This window comes from Alligator mississippiensis, chromosome 2, assembly GCF_030867095.1.
Source record: "Alligator mississippiensis isolate rAllMis1 chromosome 2, rAllMis1, whole genome shotgun sequence".
Taxonomy (NCBI): domain Eukaryota; kingdom Metazoa; phylum Chordata; order Crocodylia; family Alligatoridae; genus Alligator; species Alligator mississippiensis.
This window is the reverse complement of record NC_081825.1, coordinates 27,142,816-27,162,002: the sequence shown is the minus strand read 5'-3', so window position 1 is coordinate 27,162,002 and position 19,187 is coordinate 27,142,816. Positions and strand designations below refer to the sequence as shown.

At 42.7% G+C, this 19,187-nt stretch overlaps 1 protein-coding gene across 1 annotated transcript in view; it reads right to left on the bottom strand.

Annotated features, from left to right (window-relative positions):
- The window catches only part of LOC109280672 (golgin subfamily A member 4), a 170,699-nt gene that overhangs the window by 80,639 nt on the left and 70,873 nt on the right, over window positions 1-19,187 (bottom strand). The window contains exons 11-14 of the mRNA XM_059721155.1: window positions 17,300-17,398; window positions 11,717-11,863; window positions 7,034-7,210; window positions 882-938 (exon numbers count right to left, since the gene is read on the bottom strand). Coding sequence (XP_059577138.1) covers window positions 882-938; window positions 7,034-7,210; window positions 11,717-11,863; window positions 17,300-17,398 — 480 coding nt within the window. The remainder of the gene's footprint in view (window positions 1-881; window positions 939-7,033; window positions 7,211-11,716; window positions 11,864-17,299; window positions 17,399-19,187) is intronic.

The following is a 19,187-nucleotide window of genomic DNA, read 5'->3' as shown; positions in this document are numbered from 1 at the left end:
GCTTAGTCTCTGGCTAGAAGAAGCACTGAGGTCAGCACTGAGGGAAAGAAGGAAGAAGAAGGGCTGTTGAGCAAGCTGGGAAGATAGCAACTTGTATGGAAGCCAGGGATGGCAGGGACCACGGGAAGTCTGGCAGGCAAAATGCGAAGTGCTGAATTGTGCAAAGCAGAGATAAACCTGCTCTGGAGTGGTATAACTTAGCTATAGCTGCATAACGAGTGCTTAAAGCCACTTAAAGGTGTTAACAGGCAGACAATCCAGGGGTTCAGAGCTCCAGGAGCCACCTAAAAATAACGTGCGACAAGGCCCTAATCCTGCCCTATTTTGATTTTTACTTAAAATCAAACAGCTCACTCAAGTGACAGTTCCAGGAAAGAGGCATGCAGTACACTAAAGAATGAGCAGGGAGGGGTAAAAAAAGTTAATTATGCATAAAGGTGTGTAGGTTGTAGCCGTGTTGGTTTAAGGACAGACAAGGTACTTTGGATAGGCAGACATGGCAGACAAGGTTCTTTGGGTAAATCCAATATCTTTTATTAAACCAACTCAAATAATTGGAAAAATTCTTTTTAGCAAGCTTTTAGACATATACACCTTTCATCAGGCTGAGGAAGCAGGTGCAGATGGTCTGTACTTTTCCTGGAAGGAGTGGTAAAGCAGCTTGCCTCTGGCCATCTACAGTTACTTTGTCAGCCTGAAAAAGGGTGTATGTGCCCAAAAGCTTGCTAACAAGAAATTTTCCAACTATGAGTTGGTTTAATAAAAGATATCAGATTTACCTAAAGAACCTTGTCTAGCTATGCATAAAGGGATTAAGCCTATTTTGTAAACATTGGAATAAAAGCTATAACTACCACACCAATTGCAGCAAAATACATTACCTTCAGGGGAGCTACTGTCAGGTCAGCCTCAGTCTTTTTTTTCTGTAGTTCCTCTGTCTAAAAGAATGAAAGATATTTAGCATTCATTTTATTCAAGATTCTCTCTAGAATGCAGCAGGATTCTAAATTCTAAATATTTAGATATCTGTTAGTTTCTCAAGGTGTTAGATTTTGTGATATTTTGCATCTTCCAGTGTGATCCATGCCTGCTACAAAAAAGTATAATATTATAACATTCTCTGGCACCATTTAACAGCTGTAGGCCCAACACAGGTGTACAAGTGAAAACCAAAGAGTTTGAATAAGTATTGTAAATGCTCTATACAGGCTCCTTTACGACTGGGGTTGTTTCATTGCAGCAGCACATTAGAAGCTTTATTCTGGCACCCTTGATCATGCATACATGCATCTGCTCTATAAATCTTCTAAACAGCTCCTCTGAGAGGTAGTTTCCCTTTTCTTGTCTGTGATGCATGGTAGCTTGCCAGAAGTCAGGAGGGATTTTCTCTATGTGCATTTTATGACCAGCTTTAAACTGGGGCTCAGAAAGCCTCTCACTCCACACTCATATGACATGGAAAAGACACAGCTCCTGGAGTGAAACACACCACACTGCAGATTTTACACTTCCGATTACTGTGTTTACTGCCCAGGAACTTCCTCTTCCTGTCTTCTCTAACAGAAACCCCGCACAATTTTCTACCTGAAATCATCTTATAAGATAAGACAATTAATATGTTATAATTTGATGATAAAATATTAATTGATGTTTGTTTTTATTTGCTAATTTAAATAACATTTGCATAGTGTTTCAGTCCCAAAGCAATTACTGAATATCACTGCATGAAAATATACTTGTGCCAAAAGTGTTCTCATGACAATTTTAGGTCATTATTTGGGAAGCTGGGAATGAGTGTAATAATGAGCTGTAATTTAAAAATCGTATTACTGAAGGAACAAAGAAGGGGCTGGAAAAAGGTCCTTTCACTGGAGACATTTCACTGGTGTGGAGGTATCAAGTGAAATAGCCTTGCAGACAAGGTGTTGTAATTAACAGAGTAATTTATGTTTGTGACATTAAGACATGTATTTCATCCTTTATTTAGATGTCCTTTCTTGGTGCTGTTCCAGGGGCAGAGGGGAGTAAAGTCTCAGCCATAAGCTGTGCCACAGCTGCCTTGTTTTCAAAGCGGTGGAACTTTGCTGTCCCAGTAATAGGCAGGTCATTACTGGACAGCCAGTCCAGAGGACCACGAACCTGGGCCTGCTCCACTCACTCAGCTGGATTTCTCTCCCACTGTCTTCTACTGATGTTGAACAGGATCATCCTACAGGTAAACGTGATGCATCCCCTCAGCTTGGTCGTACCCAGGCATCCCGCCTAAAACAGTCATAATCTCTAAATCTTACACACTCCAATCTCCATTTGCTTTTGGTTTGCTTTTATAGAATTCTGGGGTGTTTCAGAGTAATTTTTAACAAATGAGGCAAATTAAAAAGTGAAATTACTGTTATTAAAACCCATCACTTTTTAGGCAATACTGCCCTACAATGCAACTTTGCAGGCACTCTCAGAACTTCGGTATGTCTACAAATGTTCATTCAGTGATAAAAGTGTGCTTCAGAATAGCAAAAACACTGAAGTAGATTTCATGAAAACTGCTGGCTTTTGCCTTTATAAATGTAAATGTCTTCGATGGCAATTATATGAGAGGCAAGGATTTCTTAGGGTGCCATCTTTTATTGGACCAACTATTACATATCATTTAAGAAATCCTACATAATAGTTGGTCCAATAAAAGATATCACCCAACATATCATGTAACAGTTTGTCCAATAAAAGATAACACCCTAAGAAATCCTTGCCTCTCATATAATTTCTGGGGCATCATGGCTATCACATCACTCTTACACAGTAGTAACTATAACTCAAAAGTTAATAGATATACAATCTATTTCCATGCAGCAGTGTCTCGGCTACTGCCATATTCTTTTAATTTAGGAATGGTAAAAAAAAACCCTACAGCATCTCTGATATTACTGTGCAGTAACTGTGGGCAGATATTGAAACTCTAGTTTCAACTCACACTTTAATATAGTGCTTGGCTCTCCAGTAACAGAATACAGTTGTTTGTAGCAGACTATCTGCCTTAGCAGAAAGACAGAAAGTCTAATGGCACTGCACTGTGGAGTAGCATAGGACTATCTTGTTGAAAGCCAGGTAAATTTACTTGCATTGAACTCTATGCTACCATAGCAGAACTGCTTCCAATACATGAGCTAGGCAAGTGAATGGATCTAGGCCCCTGAGGTAAATCTATACCGCTTCCACAGCTCTCCTAAAAAGTGCTCTCAAGCATGCCCCTCTTTAACACTATTAACTGTAGTCTTGCCAGCTGCTAGGTGGCTTGGAAATTACAAGTCATTATAATTTTTTTGTCCATAAACCACCAGGCTTCAGGTTTAGCAAGAACTTCAAAATAAGATTTACCTTTGTGCAGCAGCATACGTGTAGTATCCACCATAAGTAAATGCACTTAAACAGAAGGTAACTTTTGTACTCAATATTTGCAGTTGGATTTACTTTGAGAGTATGCTTCACTGGGTTGGACAGTACTTGTTCGGAGAGGGGCGGAGGGAGGGGGCACTGCTCTTTTTTATTGCATCTAGTTTACCATAAAGGAATAATTGTGGGCAGAGGCATTACATAATGCCCAAAGCTAAACTTTACTTATATTTAGCTGTGAAGTTCACTGGTATGACCCTAGGAATGAGCGCCAGAGGCCACACAAATAAATAACCTGCCTTCAGTACAGCCACCAAATGTTGTACCAGGTGTATGAGAAACAGCTCCTAACTGGTTCCCACAGCAACCACCTTCTCTTTTAACAAGCTGGGAGAAAAGCAATCATGTTAGGGTGACAAGGTTAGGAACAGAAGTAGATGTATTTAGTGTGAATGAAGAATGTTATGCTGATGCATTAGGGGGAGCTTAGGGGAAACAGATGGAAGAGAATTTGCCCCAAGTTGTCATATGAAAAGAAAATGACTTGTTAAAATTTTTCTAGCACATCACTTGTCTTACACCATTTAGGACACTGTAGTATTTATCCCTTTCCAAAGATTCCTGAAAGAAGTGGGACTGAAGAAACATCTGATGGCCCGTAAAGCCAAGCAATAGGGCTGTGCGAAATTTTGAAGGGTGCTTCGTTTCAGAGCTGTTTCGACTCAAGAATATTCTCTAGCTCCCTGTTTGATTCCCCAGCCCCTGGTTTGAATCCCCAGATCTCTGATCATTGCCCCAGGTCTTCCCGGATCTGCATGCAGGGTTCAGCAGGCTGAAATCCTGTGCACAGACTGGGGGCCCTCGCCCCACAGAAAGAGCTGGGAGAATGATTAGAGAGCTGGAGAATCGAACTGGGAGCTAGATGTTAAAATCAAAGGAGTCCTTCCCCCCTCTTCACCCTCCCTCTACTTAGTTTCTGTTTAGCTGCAAGCAAACCTGGCTTCAAAACTCAAAACTTTTGAAATGTTTCAAGTGCCCTTGTTTAGTTTGGACACTGTTTCGAAGCCTTTCATTTCATTTTGATTTCGCTATTCAAGCTCAAAACGAGTCGAAATGGCTCTGAAACGAAGCACCCTTCAAAATTTCGCACAGCCCTATTGCTTGGCTTTACGGGCCATCAGATGTTTCTTCAGTCCCACTTCTTTCAGGAATCTTTGGAAAGGGATGAATACTACAGTGTCCTAAATGGTGTAAGACAAGTGATGTGCTAGAAAAATTTTAACAGGGCATTTTCTTTTCATATGACATAACTTGGGGCAAATTCTCTTCCATCTGTTTCCCCTAAGCTCCCCCTAATGCATCAGCATAACATTCTTGAACTTGAAATAGCGAAATCAAAATGAAATGAAAGGCTTCAAAACAGTGTCAAAACTAAACAAAGGCACTTGAAACATTTCAAAAGTTTCAAAAGTTTTGAAGGCGGGTTTGCCTGCAGCTAAACAGAAACTAAGTAGAGGAAAGGGGAAGAGGGGGGAAGGACTGCTCTGATATTAACATCTAGCTCCCAGTTTGATTCTCCAGCTCTCTAATCATTCTCCCAGCTCTTTCTGTGGGGCGAGGGCCCCCAATCTGTGCACAGGATTTCAGCCTGCTGAACCCGGCTTGCAGATCTGGGAAGACCTGGGGCAATGATCAGAGATCTGGGGATTCAAACCAGGGGCTGGGGAATCAAACAGGGAGCTAGAGAATTGACCCAGGGGCTGGGGAATCAAACCAGGGACTAGAGAATCGAGCTGGGGGAATGTTCCTGGTTTAATGCCCCAGTTCCCCCAGCTCTCTGATTGCTTCTCCCAGCTCTTCCTGGTGGGTGCGGGCCCCTGAATGATGCAGGATGACAGCAGGCTGCCACTGCCAGCTGTGGATGGTGGCAGCTCTGGGCTATTTCCCCAGCCAGCAGCAGCAGCCAGCTGAAACCCCGCTTGCAGATCTGGGTGCTGCGCCCCCCAGGAAAAGCTGGGGGAATGATCAGAGAGCTGGGGACTCGAACCAGGAGCTCCAGATGACTGCTGGAGCTGCCTCAGTTCCCAGACAGCACGCGGTGCCCTGCTGAGCCACACTGCACCCACACCATAGGGCAGCTGCCGTTCGAATACCAGGCAGGGGATGGGGGCGCGGGAGAAGCCAATCCCCACTGCCCTCAACTGCCCCACACTGCACAGGGCGGGCTCTGCCATGAGCCCTCAGAGGCCCCAATTGCTGCTGCCAGAGCTGGTGAGTGCAGGGGCTTTTTAAGCTCCCGCACTCACCAGCTGTGGACCGTGCGGATGACAGTATGCTGTTGCTGCTGGCTGGGGCCAGTGCCACCACTTGAGTCGGCCTGGTGCAGCCCGTGCCAAGCACCAGGAAGAACCCAGTGCTGGCGCTGGCCCCAGCTGGCAGTGGCAGCTTGCTGTCATCATGCAAGCAGATCTGGGGGCCCACATCCCTGGGAGGCCTGTGGAGCTGTGCTAGACTCCTCCCGGTGGGGTGCAGGCCCCCGGATCTGCATGTGGGATGCTGCTGCTGCTGCTGTCAAGTAATACTATTTGCTTTGAACAGTTTGAGGTGCGGTTTCACAAAAATCCTAGCACCTATCTCCTTGAAACTTGGCAGGCTTCAAGCCCTCAGAGGGGGCTACCGTCCCTGCAATTTTAATCTGAATCAGGCATGAAATGACAATGTTATAGGCACTTTTGTGAGTCCCCATTATAGCCTATGGGCAAAATGTCGAAACGTGTCAAAACAGCGAAACAGTTTTAACAAACTAGAACGGAACAGGGCTTCAAAATGGTGAAATGAAACACTGCCCCTTCAAAACAGCAGAATGGAAGTTGAAATGAAACAGTGCTGTTTTGCACAGTCCTACCAAGCAAGGCTTTATCTACACTTTTTTGCTAGTTTTACCACAGTAACATATTTAAAGACACGAATCCCACCCAGGTCTAGCTGCAGGTCTAAGTGGTTTAGAGATGTTATTCTCATCTAGCAAAAGGAAAAAAAAAGTGCTGTACGAGTACAAATCACCTTCTACAGCTATAATTGTATCTTCAGTAAGGCTCTTACCAACCTAGCTATATCAGTAAAAATTATGTCCCTAACTGACAGTTATGCTAGGTTCACTACCATTGGCCTATTTTACAGTGGGTCTAACAATCAGATCAAAAGAAATACTAGTTGATCTTGGCAGTATTATGAATAGAAATCTCCAATTTGTTATCTGGTGGAACAAAGAGTATTTTGAAAATCCTGATAGGGAGGGAGCTTGCCCAGGAATGTATGTCCGTACTACTTTGCCTACAGTTAGGTTACAGGGTTTTTAGTGGAAACTAGCAACTGCATTAACAATAGAGAGATATAATCATATTTCTATAATACTTATCTCCCACATGTTTTATCACCACTCTTCCAATCTCTGTATTTGTGCTTATAATTACATACCTGCACTGTACCCAGCATTTTGGTTCTGAAGGAAATTTTCTCAAAAAAAAAAAAAAAAAATAAAATAAAATTGGGTTATTCTTCTATTTTAGAACAATAAAGTAAAACCAACAAACTAAGCACACATTTGTTCATGGAGTTAAGCACCTAAACATGAGCTTTATGATACCTTTTCACTGAGCTGAGCCTGAAGAAGTTCCACTTCCCTCTGCAAATCTTGAAACTGAGTTTGTAACATGGCCTGGTCCCTGAGCTGCGATTTCAAGGTCAGCACTTGCTGTTCTAATCTCTTATGGGCTATTTTATCCTCCTTCGAGTCCTGGGTTTCATTTACAGCGTGTTTAGTCTAGAGAACAGATACACATATTTTAAGCTAGATATATAAATTGAAACAATTATTCTAAGCAGAGAGTGCTAAATGAATACTTAAAACCTGTTAATAAACATGTTTACTTACCTTATATATTAAAATGACTGTATCCCTTAAAGTCAATATGGATATATAACTTGAAATGCTATAATTGTATTAGCACTAATACCCGTCACATATTCATCTTAAAACACTTTATGAACTGACGTCTCTGAGAGATGGGCATCGTATTTTAGCCATTTTGTATTTGAAAAAGCTGAGGCACAGACAGATTAAATTATTAATTCAAGGTCACATAGCAAGTCAGAACAGAAGCTAGGAGTCCCCAGTCTGCAAGCTGTAATCTCCATAAGCATATCCCCCTTTTTTCCCCATACACATTAATTTCAAATAGTAAATGGCACTTTTCTGTTTGACAGTTCTATTTTCTTCTCTGTAACCCACTAAAATTGAGTATTTACGTATGAATTTAATGTTTAATATTAATAATTAAATTTAACATTTTAACATAAAAAGTAATGAGAGAGGATATGGAGTCTTGGGGAAGATACTTTTGAATTTCTTTCCTTTTAATTCATTGTTTCATACATTTAGACTAAAAGGATGTGTGATAACTCTAAATTCAGTCAGAATCATTAAATCCATTCTAGGAAGGACAAAGCAAGAGGCTTGTATAGGGAGAAAAGCTGAGGAGCACATGAAAATGCACATGCTATTTGACCTTATCCACTAGTATTAGCCATAGTATTTTTGCATAGAAATAGAACAGTTTAATTTTGCTGCATTGGGCTGTAAACTGTATGTGCAAATAAATGAAATATAATATGATTAAACTACAAAATCCAGTTAAATCCACCATACACCAGGGTAAACCATAGCCATTTTGAGAGAAAACAGGCAGGGAAATAGTTTAATTTTTACCAGTCAGTAATCACTATACAGCTTCTAGAAGAGCTGTTGCTGCATTGTCATAAAGAAGTAGGGCTGGAAGGGACCTCCAGAGGTCATCTAGTCCCACCCCCTGCCTGAAGCAAGAACATCCTGTACAACCATCATCTAAAGCAAAACCATTTTTAACATGGTATTTTTCTAGGTTTTCTAACAAATTCCAGGTTTTTACATCAATGGGCACGTGGCATGCACAGCCATCTCATACACAGAAGCCCTCTCCTGTATGCAGAAGGCATCGTTTCATTGAAAACAGTAAGCAAAAGGAAGTGGTTATACCAGTGTGACATGAGCTATCATTTCAACACAAATAAACATAAAAATACTCTATTGGAAACCCACCCTCTAGCTATACAGGGATCTTAATTATTGAATATGTGTTGTCTCTAAATTTCAGCTCCTCCTTATGTTAGAAGAAAGAACATAGGCACCTATTGAAATGCAAAACGCTAGACCTCTTGGTTCAGAGATGATACCTTTTATTAGACACTGGTCTAATACAAGGTACCATCTCTGAACCGGAAGTTCTGCAGTTTTACATTTCTTTTTGTCTGAGACCAACACAGCTACCAAATACATCCCTGAGACACCTATTGGACACAGAAAGTGAAGCTGATTAGGATGTAGACACTAGAGTAAGCTGGCCTTTCTATCAAAATAGTCAAAGGTGGAGAAATAAGACCTACCAATTCCTTCCTCATTTTCTTTCTGAAGCAAATATCTGTTACTCAATATGGAAGCAAAGTAATGTTTAAACAAAGGGAGTGAATACAGTGACAAGGGAAAATATTATTTTAGTTGCATTAAAGTTAAATGCATTACACTTAGAGATTTCCTTCTGTAATTTTTTTTTTTACTAGCAGTGGATCCAGAAGAAAAGCTACTAAAGTAAATGCAGCATTGTCTTTAGATTCACAGAGCTTCAGGCCCAAAAGGCCATTCATGGTCACCTAGCCCAGCCTCTGAATAACAAAGCCAATGAACATCACCTGCTGTGCATCCAGCATTGCCGTTGGATGGATGCTGAATGGAAAATGATATTGTAGTTGAGTATGGGACTAGCTCAGAGTTCTATCACCAATCTGGTGCATGACCTTGACCTTAAATTTGCTGTGCCTCATTTACAGTAAGTCCCACCCCACCATTACTGTGTCCCCATTTCAAACTCCAGCAGAGGGGTATTGAAAGTCTTGTTTCTCTCCTCAGTACCCAGTGAAAATCCTGATGTCTGCAGACTTAATATTATTTGATACACTTTAAATGAACTGTCCTGTTAGCAACAAAACATTTTTAGCAGTAAACTACCAAAACTCAAATTTCTTCTCTGCCCCTCTGCTATTTGTTATTTTTCTTACTGTGCTAAGAGTCCCAGTCAAGGACCACTGTGCTAGAAGCTGTACACTACAGAACAAAAAGATGATTTATGCTTTATGCCTAAACCATTAGTCTTCCTTTCCAGGCTTTGAGGAGATGATGCAAAGTCCACCAAGCAGGGTACCTTAGCAAAGAAATACAACTTTATTTACTTAATGCATATAGAACCTATATTATTCCCAAGGTGAAAATTAAGTTTTTGTCCAGGGGAATAAGTAACTACAAATACAGCTTCACTCTTCATTCCAACCAGTTCCCATCAGGAGGGAAAATATGCCCAGAAAAGGAACTCATAGCAATCACCGTGCAAAATCTTTAATTTGTATTATTGCTGAAGAGAGAAAGATTTCCTACTCAGTAAAATCCAGGTGACTTCAGAATTTCACCATGAACCATTATTTAGACACTGATGGTTGTAAAATGGTTTACTGCAAAAGGGAAATTACAAACTAAAACAAATTCAAGTAAAATCCCTTTATAGTAACTTCATCCTGTGTCTCAGCTATATTGCCTGTGCTATCATTGTATTTAATAGCTTTTTTTCTCGCTCAGTTCAGCTTCTCCTATTGTTTAATCCTGCCACTGAAGACAATAGCCTGTGTTTAAGACATCACACCCTCTTGCCATAGAAATCATTTTGGTGTTACACAGTTATCATCAGGGGGCAAACTCTGTCTTTCGCAATGCCTTTAATCTCAGTAGGGAACCAAGTGTGTGCTTCTAAAGACTGTTAAAGATAAGGGGCAAAGCAGAATAAAGTTTGTCCATATATTAATAATAGAGAGTAGCAAACACTAAGAAAATGTCTGTAAAACATGTCCCTGGAATGATTTCTTCATAATCAAAGTTCATCTATATTTAAGTATACTCCTTCTCAAGAAGTAAATCTATTTGCATAATTCTTCTGCTTAAAACTCATGGATTTTATTTCTGTAAAATCTTGCAGTTTACTGTTATTAAAATGATAATTAAGTGCATCAGTTAATGGGATTATTCCAGACTTATGCTGGTGTGACAGAGAAGAATTTAGCCCAGCATTTTCCATCTTCCCCTTTATAACTGTTTCCAGATCACCTAAGCTGGCATTTATTGACCCCAAAGGCAAAATCTGCCATAAAACCCAGTTGACCTCACTGACATTAATGGCAAAATGCCCACTGACTTCAATGTGATGAAAGTTTCACCTAAAGCATCCCTATTACAGGATGCATCTTGGGAGATATTCAGCATCCACATCTCACAGGGAGCTTTGGGGACTCTTCATTTCTCAAGATGAAGCCAAATATTTATTTCATCATGAAGTAGGTATGTTTATATACTTTATAAAACAATAAGTTGACAGTAACAGCAATGAGGAATTGTAGTATATAACCATACATCTGACAAAGCAAAACTTGAGAAGGGAAAATCTCTGGCCAAAGTAAAAAGAGAAAATCCCTGTAATAAAACATTGCAAAGATTTTTAGTGTTCACCCACAGCAAAAGCCCTTTCTTGTTTTAAGTTATTATTCACAAAATGATGGCAAATCTGTCTTGGAGAGCTAAAATATTGGGCGCATCCCAATGCGTGTGCACATGCAGTTTGCCTGCAGACCCATCTGCAAATAGCACATGTAGGAGTTTGCCGTGCTGCTAATTTGCAGCATAACAGGGGTTTTTTTTACACTGGGAGATCCTGGTGTAACCCCCCCCCCCAAAACAAAAACCTGCAGCAGAAAAAAACAGGGTGGCACACATGGCAGCAGTGTGTGCTGTGCACCTGGATCACTGCAGTGTGCTCTGTGCACCTGGATCACTGCCACTGCAGCCCCAGGAGACCCTCAGATAAAGCTGCTGGGGCCAGCCCAGGTGCTGGCCCCAACCTCCCCTACCCCACCCAGGGCAACTTGCTGTTTGCCAGAGCATGCATGCATGGGTGTTCCCTGGGGACAAGTAACAGTGATGCAACTATGTGCCACTGCTATTTTTCCCCAGTAAAATGCACCTGCGTGTTCCTCTGGATGCACCCATTAAGGCCTGTTTTTGAACTTGTGGGTCTCTGATTAACCTAAGATTTTAGACTTTCTCCAAAAATCTATTGCTCAGATCACAGGTTTATCTCTGTATCCAAGATCAACTCATCCCAAGAAGTCTTTTTCATCCACCCCCCATTAAACATACCATTAATGTGCAGCATTGCTTTCTAAGCATTTTAGCCGCATTTGCTTGCTTAAGTTGATTTAATTCAGAGAGTGCCTGTGTCAAATCAGTTTTGACCTCTTCATATCTGGTATCTGCAAAGCCAAGTTCTCTGTACCATTTCTGAGCCTAGGAAAGAAAAAGGATGACAAAAACTGATAATGAATATATTAGTATGTCAAAGTTCCTTAAGTGACAATCAAAGCTTATCAACAGTAAGATTTTATCAGTTAGAAAAAAAGATGATGACATTTCCTTTAAAGAGTTGGGAAATGGGAATACAAGGTAAAAAAAAAAAATCATGTCCCTGATTCTGCATTATTTCTGTAGTGTATTATCCTAAATTATTTCATTAACAGTGAATTTGAAAACCCAACTTTCAAGCTTGCTACCTAGCATGCTGTCAAGAAATTTGCTATTCTGCTATGCCATAACTGTTATAAGATCACAAGTATTCTTCCTTCTGATTGCTTGAAAATAAAGATTATACAACCTTCTACTTTAACAAAGGAAGATTTTTCTCCCTTGAAAAAAAATAATAATAAAATGTTAAAGGTCTGAAATTGGTAAGGTAAAGAATCCGTTACAAAGGCAGTGTCCTTTGCATGCAAGTTACAAGTTAACGGTCATCCTCTTAGCAAATAAATGCATGGATAGCTTTACTCAAGGCATCACTTTGCAACACTACCATTATACTTTTCTTCCATTATTCTTTGCTACTACCACTTTATGCACTGAATCTAAAATTAAGTAATTTCACAGATGTCTCAAAGACTCGGATATATGGACTTCATTATAAAAGACGCTGATTCTTTGGCAGAAGGCACGGCAAGGTGGCACCTCTTGTTAGAGCTATAAATGGACTTGCAGAAAGCAGGAGTTTCAAAAAAAAAAAAAAAAAAAAAAGTGAAGGTGAGTTACATAGGATAAGGATAATCAAGGCAAGTTAATTCTTTGAATCCATAGTTTCTGTTGAGACCATACTTAATAGAGTCCAGTCTGTAGATGATTTCTTTGCTGTGCAGTTTCATAGTCGAATCAGTTTTGAAAATGTTCTGGTTTGGGAACAGCTACCCTGAAGTCAGTGACAGAATGTCCAGAAATGTTAAAGTGTTTTGCCACAGGCTTTTGTGTCTGGATTTAATGTAAAATCAGTGTCTACGCATTATTTTGGTAAGGATTGCCCCATCTGTCCAATGTAAACAGCAAAGAGGCACCATACACAGGTGTATGACATTGGAAGAGAAGTAGGTAAATTAACTGTGGGTGTTGTAATCTGTATTGTTTCATCCAGTCATGATGTGGTCTGGCTTGATGTGGGGACACAGCCAGCACTAGGGTCTGTAGCAAGGCCTGCTGGCTTGGTGAGAATTGGATTTGGTTGTCTGTTGCTAGAGACACCATCTGAGGTTGGAGGGCTTCCTGCAAGCCAGGACAGCCAGCTGTGTTGTTTATTAGGGGTGTGCAAAGTGGGCAGTATTCAATTCGGATTGAGATTTGGCCCAATTCAGGGGACAGTGATTCAATTTACTGATTCGGATCACTGTCCCAGTTCGATTGGGCCAAATCTAAATCTGAAGATTTGATTCCGATAATTAGCGACTCAGCCATAGACACAGCTTTATATGTTTTTTCTACATACCTCTAGGTACCAAGCGCAGCTCATGAATGCTGAGATGGTGGGGCAGATAAAGCATCCCACAGGAGCACGGTGGAGACCCCCTGTGTGTTCAGCGGTGGACCTGGAAGTGGACCAGAAGTACTTCTGGAGACTTCCAATTCGATTCAGAGAGATAACTGGGTCTCCTGATTCAATTTGGATTCACAGATTCAGCTGCCAAATTGGGCCAAATCTCCTCCAAATCGAATGAGCGACCAAAGCTTTGCACAGCCCTGTGGTTTATCCCTATTGGCGTAGTCAGCTCACCTTCACCTCTTTCAACAGCACTCCCCTCCCTTATCCCTTGTATTTAAATTATTTTGTATTTAGAGCCCCTGCTTTCTCCAAGTCCATTCATAGCAATGATAAAGTAGGCTGTTGCCTATGAAAGGTAAGAAACAATGGGCCCCTTGGGACTCGGAGCGGGGGGGCAGCAAAGGCACCAGTCGCAGGGCTCAAGTGCCTATATACTAATGCTAGGAGCATGGGGAACAAGCAGGATGAACTGGCGCTCCTGCTTGCACTAAACACCTATGACTTAGTGGGGCTAACAGAAACCTGGTGGGATTCATCCCACGACTGGGTGGTACATATTGAGGGCTAGATTATACAGAAAGGACAGGTCGGGGAAGAAAGGGGGAGGGGTTGCGCTTTATGTCAGTGAGCAATATACATCAACCCTCATCAAGACAGAATCCAAGGTTGAGGAAGTAGAAGGATTGTGGGTTAGGCTACATGGGGGGCAAGGAGAAAGGGATTTGGTGGTAGGGGTCTGCTACAGACCCCCACACCAAGGGGAAGAAATAGATGCGGGGCTCCTGAGGCAACTCTCGGAGACCTTAAAAGCTAAAGAGGCGGTAGTCATGGGGGACCTAAACTACCCGGACATCTGCTGGGAGACGCAGACAGCAAGGTCCCATCGCTCACGCAGGTTTCTAACCTGTGTACAGGACCTCCACCTGACACAGGAGGTGCATGGTCCCACTAGGGGGAATGCCATACTGGATCTGGTATTGGCAACGGGAGATGACATGATAGGGGACCTCCAGATCGGTAGCCATTTGGGAGACAGTGATCACCTAATAATAGAATTCAACATAAGACGGCGAGTGGGTAAGGTAACTAGTAGGGTGAAAGTGCTAGACTTTAGGAAAGCTGATCTCAATGCACTCAGGCAATTAGTCAAGGACACACTACAGAGTAGGAGTTTTGAAGGAATGGGAGCCCAAGAAGGGTGGCTGTGCCTTAAGGAAACGATCCTTCGGGCACAAAGCAAGACGATCCCCGAGCGAGGCAAAAGAGGGAAAGGGGCCAGGAGGCTTCCATGGCTGACCAGAGAAATCCAGGGCAGCCTAAGGGCCAAAAGGGGAGCACATAAAAAGTGGAAACAGGGAGAGATCACCAAAGACGAATATACCTCCTCTGCTCGTGCTTGTAGGGTGGCAGTTAGACGGGCCAAAGCTACCATGGAGCTGAGGATGGCAACCCAAGTAAAAGACAACAAGAAATTGTTTTTTAGATATATAGGGAGTAAAAGGAAGGCCCAGGGAGGAATAGGACCCCTGCTAAATGGGCAGAAACAATTGGTGACAGACAGGGGGGACAAGGCTGAACTCCTCAACGAGTTCTTTGCCTCAGTGTTCCTAAGCGAGGGACACGACAAGTCTCTCACTGGGGTTGTAGAGAGGCAGCAGCAAGGTGCCAGACTTCCATGTGTAGATCCTGAGGTGGTGCAGAGTCACTTGGAAGAACTGGATGCCTTTAAGTCAGCAGGCTCGGATGAGCTCCATCCAAGGGTGCTGAAGGCACTGGCCGACATCACTGCAGAGCCACTGGCGGGAGTATTCGAACACTCGTGGCACACGGGCCAAGTCCCGGAGGACTGGAAAAGGGCTAACGTGGTCCCCATTTTCAAAAAGGGGAGGAAGGAGGACCTGGGCAACTATAGGCCAGTCAGTCTCACCTCCATCCTTGGTAAAGTCTTTGAAAAAATTATCAAGGCTCACATTTGTGAGAGCCCGGCAGGGCAAATTATGCTGAGGGGAAACCAGCACAGGTCTGTGGCGGGCAGATCGTGCCTGACCAATCTAGTCTCTTTTTATGACCAGGTTACGAAACGCCTGGACACAGGAGGAGGGGTGGATGTCGTATACTTAGATTTCAGGAAGGCCTTCGATACGGTATCCCACCCCATACTGGTGAACAAGCTAAGAGGCTGTGATATGGATAACTACACAGTCTGGTGGGTGGCGAATTGGCTAGAGGGTCGCAGCCAGAGAGTCGTGGTGGATGGGTCGGTCTCGACCTGGAAGGGTGTGGGCAGTGGGGTCCCGCAGGGCTCGGTCCTTGGACCGATACTCTTTAATGTCTTCATCAGTGACTTGGACGAGGGAGTCAAATGTACTCTGTCCAAGTTTGCAGATGACACAAAACTATGGGGAGAAGTGGACACGCCGGAGGGCAGGGAACAGCTGCAGGCAGACCTGGATAGGTTGGACAAGTGGGCAGAAAACAACAGGATGCAGTTCAACAAGGAGAAATGCAAAGTGCTGCACCTAGGGAGGAAAAATGTCCAGCACACCTACAGCCTAGGGAATGACCTGCTGGGTGGCACAGAGGTGGAAAGGGATCTTGGAGTCCTAGTGGACTCCAAGATGAACATGAGTCGGCAGTGTGACGAAGCCATCAGTAAAGCTAATGGCACTTTATCGTGCATCAGCAGCTGCATGACGAATAGGTCCAAGGAGGTGATACTTCCCCTCTATCGGGCGCTGGTCAGACCGCAGTTGGAGTACTGCGTGCAATTCTGGGCGCCACACTTCAAGAAGGATGCGGATAACCTGGAGAGGGTCCAGAGAAGGGCAACTCGTATGGTCGAGGGCCTGCAGACCAGGCCCTACGAGGAGAGACTAGAGAAACTGGACCTTTTCAGCCTCCACAAGAGAAGGTTGAGAGGCGACCTTGTGGCTGCCTTTAAGTTCATCACGGGGGCACAGAAGGGAATTGGTGAGTATTTATTCACCAAGGCGCCCCCGGGGGTTACAAGAAACAATGGCCACAAGCTAGCAGAGAGCAGATTTAGATTGGACATTAGGAAGAACTTCTTCCCAGTTCGAGTGGCCAAGGTCTGGAATGGGCTCCCAAGGGAGGTGGTGCCCTCCTCTACCCTGGGGGTCTTCAAGAGGAGGTTAGACGAGTATCTAGCTGGGGTCATCTAGACCCAGCACTCTTTCCTGCTTATGCAGGGGGTCGGACTCGATGATCTATTGAGGTCCCTTCCGACCCTAACATCTATGAATCTATGAAAGCTTATGCCTTTCAGAAACCGTGCAGCTCTAAGATGCCCTTCTCTGCCCTGCCTTCTGCTTGATTTCAGAAAACATAGTTAACTCTCTCTCTCTCTCTAATCACGCTTTGTCTAAAAAAGCTATCTAAGTTAGATAATGGGTGACCTTTTTTTTTACAGCAGAAAAAGATGAAAAACACATGAGCTAGTATATTATGAAAGGCCAAGAAGTTGCCCTCATTTGGGATTAGCTGGGTGCCTTTGGCACAGTGTCTCAATTGGATTAATCTACATTACAGAGTTTGGTCTTCAAATGGGAGTTACTTGTACCACAGTATGGGAGGTCATGCTTCCTGCATGGTCCATGAGTGAGTAGGCAAATTATTTTTATTTCTTTACTTTGTTTTTCTTTGTCCATAGGATAAATAAAAATAGGTTTCATGCATGTTAAGAGAGCAGACCTGTAATGCAAACCGTGCAGTCATCATTTAACTGGGTTATCAGTGAGGCATATTTTGGCTCTCTAGATCAGATAATGTGTCTTTTTTGTAACATTCTTGAATCATGGCAGAAACAGGAAAAGAATTTGCTCTCATAAATACATCGCATTAGGGGTTACCTCTTTTTTTGCCTTCTCTAATTCTGTTTGTTGTATTTTTAGTTCCTCCTTGGCCCTTTCCAGTTCTTGCATCACACTATAGCTTTCAGGTGCGCTGCCCTGAATAAAAGATAAAAAAAGAAACAGTTCTTTCATGCATATAAAGTAGGACACAACTTCTTAAAGGTCTGTGTTAACTCTCTTCACCTCTTGTGAAGATAAGTACAGTGTAGAAAAATGCAGGAGTATACTATGTATGATATTTTTATCTCTGTGTACTGTTGGCCAGAACAGAAACACAAAGGAGACTTAAAGTTGGGTTAAGTCTACAGGAGAAGATGCCAGTAAGTACAGAGGAAGCTTCAACTAGTGTTCATCAGTTTTTGGCACGTTGTTGTATTAAGACTCCTGGGCTGGACTGATAGTAAGAGGGGTTGAGACAGCTCTACTTGTAGCTTCTCTGGGTGTTTATACATATGCTCCGCAATTGGAGGGGTGCTCTTGGAGCCGCTCTAATTAAAGTGCCTGGAGAGTTGCATATAATCAGCATCCCCGAATGAGCTTTAGTTAAAGCTCCCACACTGACATTTTTCAATGCAGGGATGCTGACACGTGTGATGCTGGAGTCTGCTGGAGCACAGTAATTATCATGCTCCAGCAGACTCGATTAATTGAGTCTGCTCCAATGCTCTATAATTACGGCAGCTTTGCTGCACATGTATAGGCAACCATGTCTCCAAATATATTAAGCACTGCTTTGGCGCAAGGAGAATTTCATCCCAGTATTGCAGAATCTCAGGGAAAGTTCAGGTATATATTTTAATTCTCCTTTTAAAAAGAGAAAACGATTTCTTGAAGAATTATATGAGAGAGATTTTGGAACTGATTCACCATCACATTACTTTGATTTTAATGGGGTAAAACTATCATAATGCTAGATTTGTTTTTTGGTGAATCAGGCCCTCTATTTAAAAACAGTTCTTCTGATTTATATCATCTAGGGTTTTTTTATTCATGTCTTTTTTCAGTTAAGTAACTGAATACAAGATCTTAGAGAGAAATCTGCCCCCTGCTGACTATCCTCAGCTGAAGTAATAACTCTGGTGTTTATGACATTATAATCATTGCCACTGAAATTAATTGTGATATCAGAGAGGTTTATGACTTCAGGGAGAAAAAAAAAACAAGGAACAGAGAAAATCTCTTTAAAAAATAATATCCCATATTCACGTAAATATCCCTAGCAATCTAAACTACGAAGGGCAACACAGACCACACAATGTATGTGGAATAAAACCATTTCTAAGAGCTCTTCTAGACACTCAAGTAAAGGTGCGACAGGATCTGATGCATGAGCCACACAATCACACTTCTTGCCATGCCACACATGCACGGCAGGAGGATGGTGCAAACCAGATCCAATCATGCCTTGTTGCCAGTGCACGAGGAGCCCAGAGTCATGATCCTGGCCTCCCACTCCACCAACTCCTGTTGCTGTGAGCCCCGCAGCAGACAGGGCTCACAAGAGAGGCACTGGTCCCCATGCTGAGTTTCATGCATTGTGAGCCCTGCAGCTGACAGGGTTCATAGGAGGAGCAGCATGGTGAACACCGCCACCCCCCCCCGCAAGCCCCATCAGCTGATGGGGCTCTCAGCCACAGGGGAGCACCTGGCCACACACTCTGTTAATGATGTGAAAAACACAAGCACATATTCTGTGGCTGCTTCTTTGTTTTACCATGCCATTAATTAATTGAAAGTGAAGGCATGATTAACTGGATAATCACATCTGGAGTGTAATGTGTAGGTGGGGCCTAAATGCGAACGTTTTCTACATCAAAGCTAGAGCACCCTAAAGAATTTACTTCCGTGGCACATGAATACGTGGTACAGCTGGTAACACCAGGCG